This window comes from Temnothorax nylanderi, unplaced genomic scaffold, assembly GCF_030848795.1.
Source record: "Temnothorax nylanderi isolate EJ_2023f unplaced genomic scaffold, tnyl_v1.0 TNYL_tig0466_pilon, whole genome shotgun sequence".
Taxonomy (NCBI): domain Eukaryota; kingdom Metazoa; phylum Arthropoda; class Insecta; order Hymenoptera; family Formicidae; genus Temnothorax; species Temnothorax nylanderi.
Window position 1 is genome coordinate 1,398 of NW_027249528.1, and position 12,491 is coordinate 13,888.

The 12,491-nt window shown below is 43.0% G+C and overlaps 2 protein-coding genes, 1 long non-coding RNA gene and 1 pseudogene across 3 annotated transcripts; 2 read left to right on the forward strand and 2 right to left on the reverse strand.

Annotated features, from left to right (window-relative positions):
• Positions 1-1,073: 1,073 nt before the first annotated feature.
• Positions 1,074-2,543, reverse strand: LOC139783068 (uncharacterized). Its single transcript, XM_071722188.1, has one exon. It carries the CDS (start codon positions 2,463-2,465, stop codon positions 1,074-1,076), a length of 1,392 nt encoding a protein of 463 aa, XP_071578289.1. The 5' UTR covers positions 2,466-2,543.
• A 1,174-nt stretch (positions 2,544-3,717) lies between these two features.
• On the reverse strand, positions 3,718-5,247 carry LOC139783069 (uncharacterized). Its single transcript, XM_071722189.1, has 2 exons — positions 4,341-5,247; positions 3,718-3,977 (listed from the first exon to the last, which is right to left on the reverse strand). The coding sequence occupies exons 1-2, from the start codon at positions 5,245-5,247 to the stop codon at positions 3,718-3,720; spliced, it is 1,167 nt and encodes a 388-aa protein (XP_071578290.1).
• Positions 5,080-5,483, forward strand: LOC139783070 (uncharacterized). Its single transcript, XR_011721105.1, has 2 exons — positions 5,080-5,188; positions 5,260-5,483. It is a non-coding gene; the product is annotated as an uncharacterized lncRNA (long non-coding RNA).
• A 5,841-nt stretch (positions 5,484-11,324) lies between these two features.
• The window catches only part of LOC139783071 (eukaryotic translation initiation factor 5B-like), a 59,108-nt pseudogene continuing 57,941 nt past the window's right edge, over positions 11,325-12,491 (forward strand).

Sequence of the window (12,491 nt, forward strand, 5' to 3'; positions counted from 1 at the left end):
GGAAAGGCGGCAGCGAAAACAGCCGACGCTATCGCCGATATAATTCGACACAGCGGGAGGTGCCCCAGTAACCTACAAAACCGATATGGGAAGGAATTTTACAACACCGACGTGCAACGTCTCGTGAGAAAACACGACATCAATCATTATTCCACGTATTCGGTGTTGAAGGCGTCGGTCGTCGAGCGATTCAATCGTACGTTAAAGAACGACATGTGGAAGATGTTTACGCTCAACGGAAATTACAAGTGGGTCGACGCCTTGCCGCGACTCGTGTCGGATTACAACGCGCGCAAGCATCGAACCATCGGCATGCGGCCCGTCGACGTTACCCCCCCTGCGATCGCCAAAAGACTCTTGGCTACCGTATACAGCGCGATAAAGATCGCGGGGTCCGGCAAAATTCAAAGCGGGTGACTCGGTGCGCGTTAGCAAATACAAAACAATTTTCGAAAAGGGTTACACGCCGAATTGGACCACCGAGGTGTTTTAAGATCGTTAAAGTGCAGCGTACCAATCCCGTAACCTATCTACTCGAGGACTATCGTGGAAAATCCGTCGCTGGAGCGTTCTACGAGCACGAGTTGCATCGCGCGACTTAGTCCGGACGTGTATCTCGTGGAGAAAGTACTGCGCAAGAGGGGCGACGAGGTTTACGTTAAATGGCTGGGATTCGATGGATCGCACAATTCATGGATACACAAGGACAATGTTATTTAATTCGTGCAAACTGTATTTTATTCTTAACATAAAAAATATGTATATGTAATACATGTAAAGTGTTTGAAATATGAAATATAAAATACGTAAAATATGAAATATACACATGTGCAATATCTTTATTAATATTCTTTCCAATACTGTAATATAATACTCACAATACGTTATACTACATTCATACATTCATACGTTATATGACATACTACTACTACTACTACATTATATATTACGTTACATACATATACTACTGCATACGTTATACTACTGCATACGTTATACTATTACATACATATACTACTGCATACGTTATACTATTACATTACGTTATACTATTACATACATGGATACATACGTTACAAAGGTATTTTATAATGTCCCCACGGTAACGTATCGGTCGAATCGGGTATAATGTATCGCTTATCGTCGTATGGACTCAGAGCGATTTTTGTTTCGGACACGGTGTACACTTCGTGCTTTTTCGATCGTATACAGGACTGCGATCGGGTCATTTCAATTTCGTCTCGCAGACACCTCGTGTAATCGTCGAACGTTATAGTACGCGCTACGACGTTGTTCTTGACACCTTTCGCTTTTTTACAATCTTTTTTACCATCCACCCTCAACGCGTACATCTTCGCCCTGAGTCCGACGAATTCGGTCATGATCGCGCCGTTATTCTCGTCCTTCATCAAGCCCGGAACTTTTTTATTGGCGAGTGGGATACCGTACGCGTTATCTACCGCGTAATCGCTAGTGTCGAACCTGACTATATCATCTTTCATGTTCTCATACACATCGTCGCATTCGATGTGATAAATCAGACTGTCAGTATCGGTGTACGTGACTTTACACTTGTCGCCATACAGGGGAGACATGTACTCGTGATGAAATTCGTACAAGCAGATTTTCGATACGTCGAGAATGCACATGCCGACGTAAATAGGTTTATCGAATTTAACTTCAAGTTTTCGCAGTTCAACGGCTATCAGATTTTCCGAAAAGATGCTTCGACTATGAAAATTTGGTCGCGCGATCATTGCCTCCGCGCCGTATCTACCCTCCCACTTTGTTAATAATTTTACATCGACGTGATTGCGAACGTTCTCCATCGTTTTCCCGAAAACCGCGTTATTCATCAATTTATATAAATTTTTCTCGAACTCATTTTTGGCCAGTGTTCTAAATTTTGTATTGAGTTCGATGTAAGTGCGGAGCCACGCAGATTGAGCGAATTGCAATACGCGATGTATTTTTGTGACGCGAAGGCCGTGGTGCGTGCACTGCTGTAGGTTGCGGTAGTGTATGACGTAACGCTTCTTATCGTACAGCGTGGCGAGAAGTTTTTCCTGCTGTTTGCCGGGCGGTTTATCGCGCGTCGGACAGAACGGTAGGTCGGCGTGCGCGTCGTGTTTATTCTCCGGATACTCGAGATCGACTTCGAGAATATAACCCGTGGGCGAATCCAAAGCGATCGCGCTAAAGTTGAAATTCGAAACGTCTTCGACCCATTGAAAATCTGCGTAGGGCAGTGGCTGACACATCGCCCAACCGTACAAGTTGTTTACATCGAAGTACATCAAGTACGAAGACGGTTTCGATGAATCGTAATATTGCATGTACTTGTTGTTGGCCCGCGCGTATCTGTTTGAACATTGACTCAGACCACCGCGTATACCGCGTTCGATGAACAAGACCATGTCAATGTCGGTGAGCAGTTCGAAATTGATACACGTATGTTTCAACATGGCGTCCCACGTGAAACCTGGCAAAGTGTAGTAGTACGCTGGATCGAGTCCATAACTCGCGATACAGCTGTCGCGTAAATTTTCAAACACGTCGGCCAACAGCAAGACATCGGTTTTGAGGTATAGATCGCTGTATTCGCCCAGAGTTCGAACGGAGAATCGCTGCCATACGTTCGCGGCGTGCGCGTAATCGCTCTCGGATACGGTGTCACCGGTCAAGGAACTGTAAAATGAATCGCGCGGCGGTAAACACGTGTCCTCCAACTTTTCGATGCTGTCCACGTATTCGTATGGAAAGACACCTTTTCGCGTCAAAAGATCAAAGTCCTCGGTCGATAATTGTGAAAATTGAGAACGTACAGTTTTTAACTTATCTTTGCATAGAAAAGATGCTAATTTATCGAGGCTGCTACTCAAAATTTATACGAATCGATGAATCTTAATTTTATGTCGCTTCGCGAATCTGATCTGTCGGCTGTATCTTTCACGTGCTTCGTGAATGAGATGTACTTTTCTTTTGTTATCGGTAGTACATCGACCGAGCCTTCGAACGCGGCAGCTATCTCCGTGATAATGAAATGCGCGTCGTAGCCCGATAAATTGTGGAAAATTACGGGGATGTAATGCGAATCTTTATAATTCAGATTGCAGTTCGAATGTGCGGGACCTCTATATCGACCGGTCAAGTGGCAATGATCGCGTACTCGCACGTCGTCTGGCGCGAACGGTTTTTCGCAAATGTGACATTGCGCCGCGCTGCGAAATATCTCCCACTCGTCTCGCGTTAGATCTACCATGCGAACATTCTCGGACAAGATAGCCTTTACGCGATGCGCCAATCCTTTCAGTTCCTCGGCGAACCACGCGACGCAATCCTTATCGCGGCGAAATCGATACGCAGATAACGAGTCGTCGTACGAGCACCGCACGTAGTATCTTATACTACATACCCGATGATGTTGAAACCTGAACGTGGGCGTTGTCGGATCCGCTTCCGTCTTCTCAAGGGTACATTCCAGGTCGGCGTACACGACATATGGAAGCCGCTCTTTCCTGCTGTGATTCTTGAAACTCAGCCACTTGTCGTCCTCGCTCGGTAGTCGGATTGCGCAGTTGTTTATCTTCTGACAGTCGACGGTGTGCGCTTCCAATTTCTCGCTCGTGTAGAAATAGTGCAAACATCTGCAAAAAACAAATATTGTAAATTATTAAATAAAATATTTATAATTTTATTAAAAAGGAGTATAAGTACTCACCGATCGCAAAAGTATTTCCGACCACGGTGCGTGCTCAATTGCGAGCTCACGAGGCGGGATAGATTCTTGATCCACGCGAAATGTCCAACGTTGTCGTCTCGCGGGTCCTGCACGTACAGCAAATTTACATGCTTTTCTCTCTTCAGGTCGGTAAGTCGTATCGGGAGAACGTTCGGCGTCTTCTCCCCCTCGACAGTATATACGTTGATCGACACGTCGTTGAATCGTTCGAAGTTTTTAATTTGACTCAACGTCACTGGAAACTAATTTCTCGCTCGTGTAGAAATAGTGCAAACATCTGCAAAAAACAAATATTGTAAATTATTAAATAAAATATTTTATAATTTTATTAAAAAGGAGTATAAGTACTCACCGATCGCAAAAGTATTTCCGACCACGGTGCGTGCTCAATTGCGAGCTCACGAGGCGGGATAGATTCTTGATCCACGCGAAATGTCCAACGTTGTCGTCTCGCGGGTCCTGCACGTACAGCAAATTTACATGCTTTTCTCTCTTCAGGTCGGTAAGTCGTATCGGGAGAACGTTCGGCGTCTTCTCCCCCTCGACAGTATATACGTGATCGACACGTCGTTGAATCGTTCGAAGTTTTTAATTTGACTCAACGTCACTGGAAACTCAATGTCTCGTAAATTCAGCACTGTTGTATAATGAGGATACGAAGATTCCCGTTCCGAATGTCTTTCGGCTGGATGTAGAGCAGCCACCACCGACCACGCGAAGCATGCATTGTCCATAGATTGCACGTTGATCACCGCTCCCTTCAATTTAATTTGTTGCGGTAATTTGATGTAACATCCCGCGCGCAAAGGATTGTACTTGTTCACGTTCACTGTCAAATTGAGTATACGCGATAACGCCCACCCGCTGTCGCGTTCCTGAAACTCTTCGAGTTTCGCTAATGTGGGCTCGATAACGTGTAGCTTGTACCACTCGCGCAGATCGGACCGATCGGACGAACGAAAGAGTTCGCAGTTTCTCGTGCTGATACTTTTGTTCGCACGTTTGTCACCCGTCACAAACTCACCGTTGAACACAGTGTTTATCTTTACACTTGCGTGTCTTTGCATGACGTTCCGCACATGATCGAGCACGATGACTTCAGCATCTTCGAGAAATTTTTGCGGTTCGATGTAATTTGTATTTATCACTGCACCGGTCAATACACGGCTTTCGAACGCGGCATCGATCTCTCGCCAGACGAGTCTTTCCACGTTTTCGTTACCGCTACTACTGCCCGCCGCGTACTCACCACCGATATGTACGAACCGTCTCTGTAATAGAGTCTTCGCACCTTCGAGTCGCGCGATTCTTGCCACTAAAGATTGTCTGTGTCCCGGATTGTTTGTTTCGCGGATTGAGAGCCGCGGACGTTTGGAACGACAGTCTTCTTCGAGCTGCTCGATAAACTCCTCGCATCGCTGTGCCCATGCAAAATATTCGCCCAAGGTAGCGATTTGGTCGGATCGTTCCAACAGGTCGCGTTCCGTTTCATCGGGATGTTCCATGTTTTTTTTTAGATCACGTCACATTCTTCGATGGAGCACTTGCACGTGACTCGATCACACGCTGGACAACGTCGACAGAAATATAGAATGGAATAATGTTTAAGCATAAGATTATAAAGACTGAAGAAGGGGACATCAAAGTGCCAATCATTAAAATCATTAAGTTCACGGTCAAGAGCTCTTTGAATCGATGTATGATTAGGACCTATTATCTTATTAAAGATACGTAAAATTGATCTCTGTATGTTCATGTTTTTCATCACCGCCAATTCGACGCACTTCCCAATGTCTGTGCGAATTTGAATGAGCATAGTATCAGTGAGCATGAGCATATCAGTAATAACTTTATTCGCCCAATAGCGATACTCCTGATACTCCGAATCAAAGTCAGGTTTAGAGTAAAAATCATAAAAATAAGAATTATCACGAGCTTCACGAGCTTCACGTTCTTTTGCCTCGTCCCGCAGCCGCCGATACAATTTCCGTCTCACGTTATCCGAATCCCATTCATAAGGATAATTAATATAGTCGATAGCGACTCTTTGTTTAACGCTGCGTCGATCAGTTCCGCGTATACCTAGTTCGCGATCGCGAAGAAACTGCACCGGTGATGTCACATCCGTCAATTTCACTCCTCGATCTTCTTCACGCAGAACATTGGCGACATCGTTTATTAAATCATCGTCAGATTTCTCTTCTTCACTTGACCATTCCATGTTGCGCACGTTATATATAATGTTTCACACGCGATAATGTTTTTTTTATCACTTCGTGCAAGTTGGGCACATGTCGCATGGATATATTTGGAACAATAGAGTATTACGACAATCTGTGCATAATTGAACGTTCATTATCTCGTACGGTTCGGTTACATGCTCTCGACGTTTACTTATGTGCTCACCTGTGTCTGGTGAAGCAAGCATACACGTATAACACAGTTTATCCGAACCGTATATATAATAAAAATAAATTGCGCAACACTTCGTACGTCCATCTAACGCTAGAAATTCGGGACGTGGCACTAATTTATTGACGACTTCTCTCCGGTTATCGTCTTCATCGCTGTTGTAAGTGCTGTCCGGTGACAATGGACGATCCTCTTCGGATGAATCCGCATCCATTATTGCCTCGAAATTATTGTCCATCTCCATTTTTGTTCACAGTTTTTGAAAAAATGTTTTTTTTATAACGCCCACTTGACACAAAAAAAACTTCAGCCCCCGAGTATGAACTTTTAAGAGCCGCGATAATGTTTTCTTTTCTTATCGTGTGCAAATCGGGCACATATTACATGGGAATAATATATACAATGCTGCACGACATCTTGAACAATACCGGCCATGCATCGTTCCGCGTAACGCAACGAAGTGTCTTAGGCGAGCGTACATACCCTCCCTAAGGTCCCATAGAGCAATCATGCACGAAAAACATAGTGCAAGTGCACCACCCGTTGAAAAATAAAAATATATTACACAATGTCTTGTACGTAAATTTAGCGCAGCGATTTCCCAATGCAGCACTATTCTATCGATTACTTCATTATGATCGTTGTCTTCATCACTGAAATAATCACTGTCGTCCGCGCGATCTTCGTCTGCATTCATATCGAAATTATTGTCCATCTACATTTTTTTTGTTCATTGTTACAAAAAAATGTTTTCTTTATACCGCCCACTTGACACAAAAAAACCTTCACCCTCGAACATGAACGTTCGCGTTGCGAAAGATAGCTGAAGACTGATCCGCAAGATGTGGATCCATAATCATCCTGGCGACAATGGATGCTATGCGTTTGTATAATTGTCGTTAGACATATTTTGTTTATACATTCCAGCAGCCGGACATCGGCGCTCGCTTTTTGTAATATGCCGCGCCATAACCGAATACCGCCCGCGACGGTTAAATCGTAATCGGCAGCGGCTCTTCCTAGAAAAACATGAAAAGGACTCCGCAACGGTTAAATCGTCGCCGGTGGCAAATTTTATCAATTGTTTACCTCGGCTATTTTATCTTTAAACCGTCGTCGGACCATCGACGCTCGCTTTTGTAGTGTGAGACACCGTAACCGAATGGCGACTCGCATGTTCTACAAGGGTGAGATCATTGCAGAGACAAGTGTCTAACTCGCTATTTTGTTTATATTCGCCGATAAAATTCCAGCAGCCGAACGGCGCCCGTTAGTAATACCCCGCGCCGAAAACGCGAATCCCCTCCCCCGCGGACCCCCTCGCCCTAGAACGCGGACACCTACCCCCCCCCCCTCGGCGGTACCCCTCGCCCTAGAACGCTGACACCTCCCCCCCCCCGGCCTAGAACGCAGACACCCCCCCCCCCCACCCCGCAGACCCCCTCGGTCAAGAACGTGGACACCTAACCCCCCCCCCCCGGCGGTACCCCTTGTCAACGATATGTTTATAAATATTTGATAAACAACATGTCCCGACGCGCTCACCACGCGCTCACCGCCCTCGAGTCCCTCCCCCGCCCCGCTCCCCCCTCGGAGCTCTCGGGGCCGTAGGCACATAGTACTCCTACTGAAGGACTATAAATACGGCTATAATTTTAATGAGATTTGTTAATTATTTTGGCTAAAATTTGGGAAAAACGAATTCGTAATTCCGACCGGTCAACATGTCGAATTACGGATTCGTTTATCCTAAATTTTAGCCAAATTAATTAACGAATCTCATTAAAATTATGCTCGTTTTAATCAGTAAGATCAGCCGCAACCCGGTACAGAGCCGGATTTTTCATTTTGGCTCTTAAAAATTTATAATAAAAAAAATACAGACTCGCAGCTAACCCAACCTGACACAGGTCTCCACCGTGACTCCTGCCGATTCTTAAGGATCGACAGGAGTACGGGTGCACTTTATGCACTAAGTGCATTTTAAACTGCACTTTAACTGCAATATTCGTAATATTTATTTTTGGAAAATTTATTTTGATCTTTCTTCCAAAATCCGTCTATGTACAAGAATGCAGCTGATCTTACTGATTAAAACGAGCATGATTTTAATGAGATTCATTAATTAATTTGGATAAAATTTGGGAAAAACGATTCGTAGCCGCTATATAAATATTACAATATGTACAATATAAATATTACAAATATTGCAGTTAAAGTGCAGTTTAAAATGTACTAGTGCATAAAGTTCCGTACTCCTGTTGACCCTTAAGCAAACATCTTTTTATTAGGAAATACTACGCAAGAATTCTCAACATTTCTCGCTTATTCTCTATTGGAGAGAGTTCTTATTTCTACCGCGACGGTACGTCGCCACCTTCAACGCGAAGTTCTCGGCTCAGGGACTAGCCTTAAAATTGTTCAAAAACAAATATTAGATCAAACAACTATCCAAGTGTTGGTAATTCTTCAGTTTAGCTACCTCAGCACAGAAATCGATGAAATTAGGCTTATTCGACGCGTTTTTGCGTAAAACGAAAGAATCTGGCAGAAAAAAGTGTCGCTCTGCCCCGCGAAGCAAGATATTAACAGTTAAAGTTGACGACTATCAGGTTTTGAGACCTGTCATACCGACGAGATGTAGCGACTACAAACATGCCCTGTGGCCATATGCGCATGCTCAGTGGCCGCACGCGCATGCAAGAGGTCACGTGACAACTGTTTGGTTGGTAAGTCAGAAGTGTAACATAATTCGAAATAATATTCTTTCGGCGTATAGATTAGTGACGCGCTTTAAAAGTATTTAAGTGTTTAAAGCGCGTCACTAACCTAAGCAGGGCACACACGTGTGTGTGTGCCCTGCTTTAACAAAAATCTCAACTTCTATAAAGCAGGGTATGTATACACGTGTGTGTGTGTGTGTGTGTGTGTGTGTGTGTGTGTGTGTGTGTGTGTGTGTGTGTGTGTGTGTATGTGTGTGTGCGTGACCTGCTTTAACGAAAATCGCAACTTCTATAAAGCAGGACATACACACGTGTGTGTGTGTGTGCCCTGCTTTAACGAAAATCATTAAACAGTTAAATACTTTTAAAGCGCGTCACTAATCTATACGCCGAAAAAATATCATTTCGAATTATGTTACACTTCTGACTTACCAACCAAACAGTTGTCACGTGATCTGCTGCATGCGCGTGCGGCCACTGAGCATGCGCATATGGCTGCAGGGCATGTTCATGGTCGCTACATCTCGTCGGTATCCCTGGCAAAAATTTTTAGTGAGAGATTGTGTTTGTATTTGTTTATGAAGAGTTTTTTCAATGGTTACACTATTTATGAAGAGTTTTATTGATGTTTACACTGTTTGAAGCACGTTGCAAACACTTGGTTAACACCCTGCTGACAAAACATTTTATAAATACTTAGAAAACTATAATGGAAACGTTTGAGACTATGTTATTAAACGCCAGTTAAACATTTAATAAGAAAAACGTAGCTGTGAACATCTCATAAACAATTCCGTGTTCAAATTTACATCTCATAAACAATTTAATAAATGTTTTAAAACTCAAATGAAACATCTACTCAACATTTAAGCAAACATTTTATAAACATATTATTTTCGCCAGGGATGACAGGAATCATAACCTGAAAATCGTAAACTTTAACGCTAAATATCTCGCTTCGCATCGAAGACCGCCGCGTTTTTCTGTTAACGCGCTCAACTTCAGATTGTTATTTACAACCTCCAAATGTACTAATTTATAAAGTTGTATTCAGTCGAGCAAATAAATAATAATCCGTGGCTCGCGGTACAAGATGTTGTTGGCGATGCGGGAACGGCCCAAATTTAAGCGGGGAGCACACACTTCTGCACAACGCATAATGCGTTGAAAATATAAGAAATACTTTGAAAACTTTCAAATAAAGCGGGGAGCACACACTTCTGCACAACGCATAATGCGTAAGCATAAGAAAATTGATTGGTCCATACACATGTGCATAAGAAAATAGACTAATCAATTTTCTTATGCTTACGCATTATGCGTTGTGCAGAAGTGTGTGCTCCCCGCTTTATTTGAAAGTTTTCATAACCTGTCAAGTCGTCAAATATGTACTTTTTATATACCAACTATTCTCTGCTTTAACAAATTATTTCTGTTTTGTTAACTTCGACGCTTAATATCTGTAGCAGAAATAATTTGTTAAAGCAGAGAATAGTTGGTATATGAAAAGTACATATTTATATTTATGCATTATAAGTATAATGCATAGCGCGTGCGGCCACGGAGCATGCGCATGTGGCCACAGAGCTGACAGAGCATGCGCATGTGGCCGCGGGGCATGTTCATGGTCGCTACATCACGTTGGTATGACAGGATTTCTAGGCCGGTATTCATAATCAGATCTTGTTTCAAGACCGTCTTAAGTAATATCTTAAGCTGCTGATACGGCTCTGTGATTGGTTAATGACATCTTAAGATTATACTTAAGATGGTCTTATAGCGTTTTTCATTGGCAGAGCTGGTGCGCATTCAGTGTTTAATTTGGACGGAAATTTTTTCAAAGATTGCGACTGTCTGCATTCATCGCATTTTTGTTACGATGCCTTTACGGCTATTTACGACTGTGGTGGTTCAACAGAATTGTATAATGGCCGTAGCTGAAAGAAAACAGCTGCGCCAATAACCAGAACAAGCGGAAGAAGAAGAAGAAGAAGAAGACGCGAGATGATACGCGGCTGCGGACGTGATCTTTCCTCGATCGAGAATACGTGAAACTTGCAGCTAGAATAGAACCTCACCATGATCACGTGGAGTGTGTGGCTCGCTATCGCCTGCCTCCTCTGCTGTGGCGTTTTTTCCTGCAATGGCTCGCCTCTTCTTTTTGCTACTCACAAGGATATCAGGGTGTCTAATATGTCTCGCAACAATAAGGTCAACGTTATCATGAAGGATTTGTCAGAAGGCGCGTCATTGGATTTTTTATATAAACGCAGACTGATTTGCTGGTCTGATAGTGGTCTGGAGATGATACAATGTATACGCTATAACGTTACACACAGCGACGAGAGGATAACGGTAGTGAGCTCCAGTTTGATATCGCCAGATGGTCTTGCGATCAGTCTACGGACAAACTGTATTGGACAGATGGTGAGAAGAATCGGATCAAGATGACCAGCATCGATGGCCGTAATAATAAGGTACTCTTCTGGACAGATATCTATCAGCCGCGCGCAATTGCCCTGGCGCCGATGGAAGGATATCTCTTTTGGACCGATTGGGGCGATATACCTAAAATTGAATGCGCTTCAACGGACGGTGATCAGAGTACGCGCGAGATTATCGTGTCTGACGATATATTCTGGCCAAATGGCTTCACAGTTGACTATGAAAATAAGCTCATGTATTGGGCGGACGGTAGACTGTGGTTCATCGCCGTGATGGATTATAACGGCTGTAATAGACGGAAATTAGTTACTCGCTATCTGGACTACTCGTTTGCTATAACGTTTTTCGATAATCGGCTCTACTGGACCGACTGGAAGACCTGGTGCATTCACTCGTACGATATGAACCAGTCGCAATCACACCTACGCGAATTGTTTTACGGCAAATACATACCTGGTGACGCTTTGCGAATGCACCCATCGCAGTTTTTCAGCGTATTCACACGTAACCTTAATAAGTATTGTATACAAATAAGTATACATTTTAAGTTAAAATGTTTGATGAGAGGAAAATATCGTTTCGAGAAAATATCGGACCGTTTATTCAGAATAGCAGCTTGTGCGTCAAACAAATCCACACAAGAAGAACGAAACTTTTCATCCGTGGTAGCAATTACTAGAAGAATACTGACAGGGACGTTGAAGTTAATACTGTAAAAAACGGCGGCATAAAAGAAAAAGAGAAGAAAAAAGGGAGAAGCAAAAGAAGTTAGCTCAGAAAAAAGCGGTAAGAAAGATAACAATGATATAATTTATTCATTATTCACTATGTAAATGCTTTTTATGTAAAATTTTTTTCTTTAAATATGAATTTATTATTAATGTATTTCTTACATTAGTAATGATGTATTATTTAATTTTCATTACAATAGGAAACTGCGAAGGAAGGTTGCAACAAGAAAGAGGATGACGAAACTGCAGCTTCTGAAGAAAAGAAAAATGATGAAGTTACATCAGCAAAGAAGCATCAGGATAGCGTAGAAGTCGATGGTGACGTTGCTGAGACTAAAGATGGTACAAAGAAGAAAAAGAAGAAAGGTGGTGAGGAAGAAACTAAAGAAAAAGGTAATTTTAGTTACTAACATATATCGCATGGATGATTGTTTTTCG

Bases quoted from the DNA above. Each gene is read 5' to 3' on its own strand.
- LOC139783068 (XM_071722188.1), bottom strand. From the start codon at position 2,465: ATGTTGAAACATACGTGTATCAATTTCGAACTGCTCACCGACATTGAC.
- LOC139783069 (XM_071722189.1), bottom strand. From the start codon at position 5,247: ATGGAACATCCCGATGAAACGGAACGCGACCTGTTGGAACGATCCGAC. The intron at 3,978-4,340 runs GTCAAATTAAAA...ATTAGTTTCCAG, and splicing joins TGAGTTTCCAGTGACGTTGA to TGACGTTGAGTCAAATTAAA.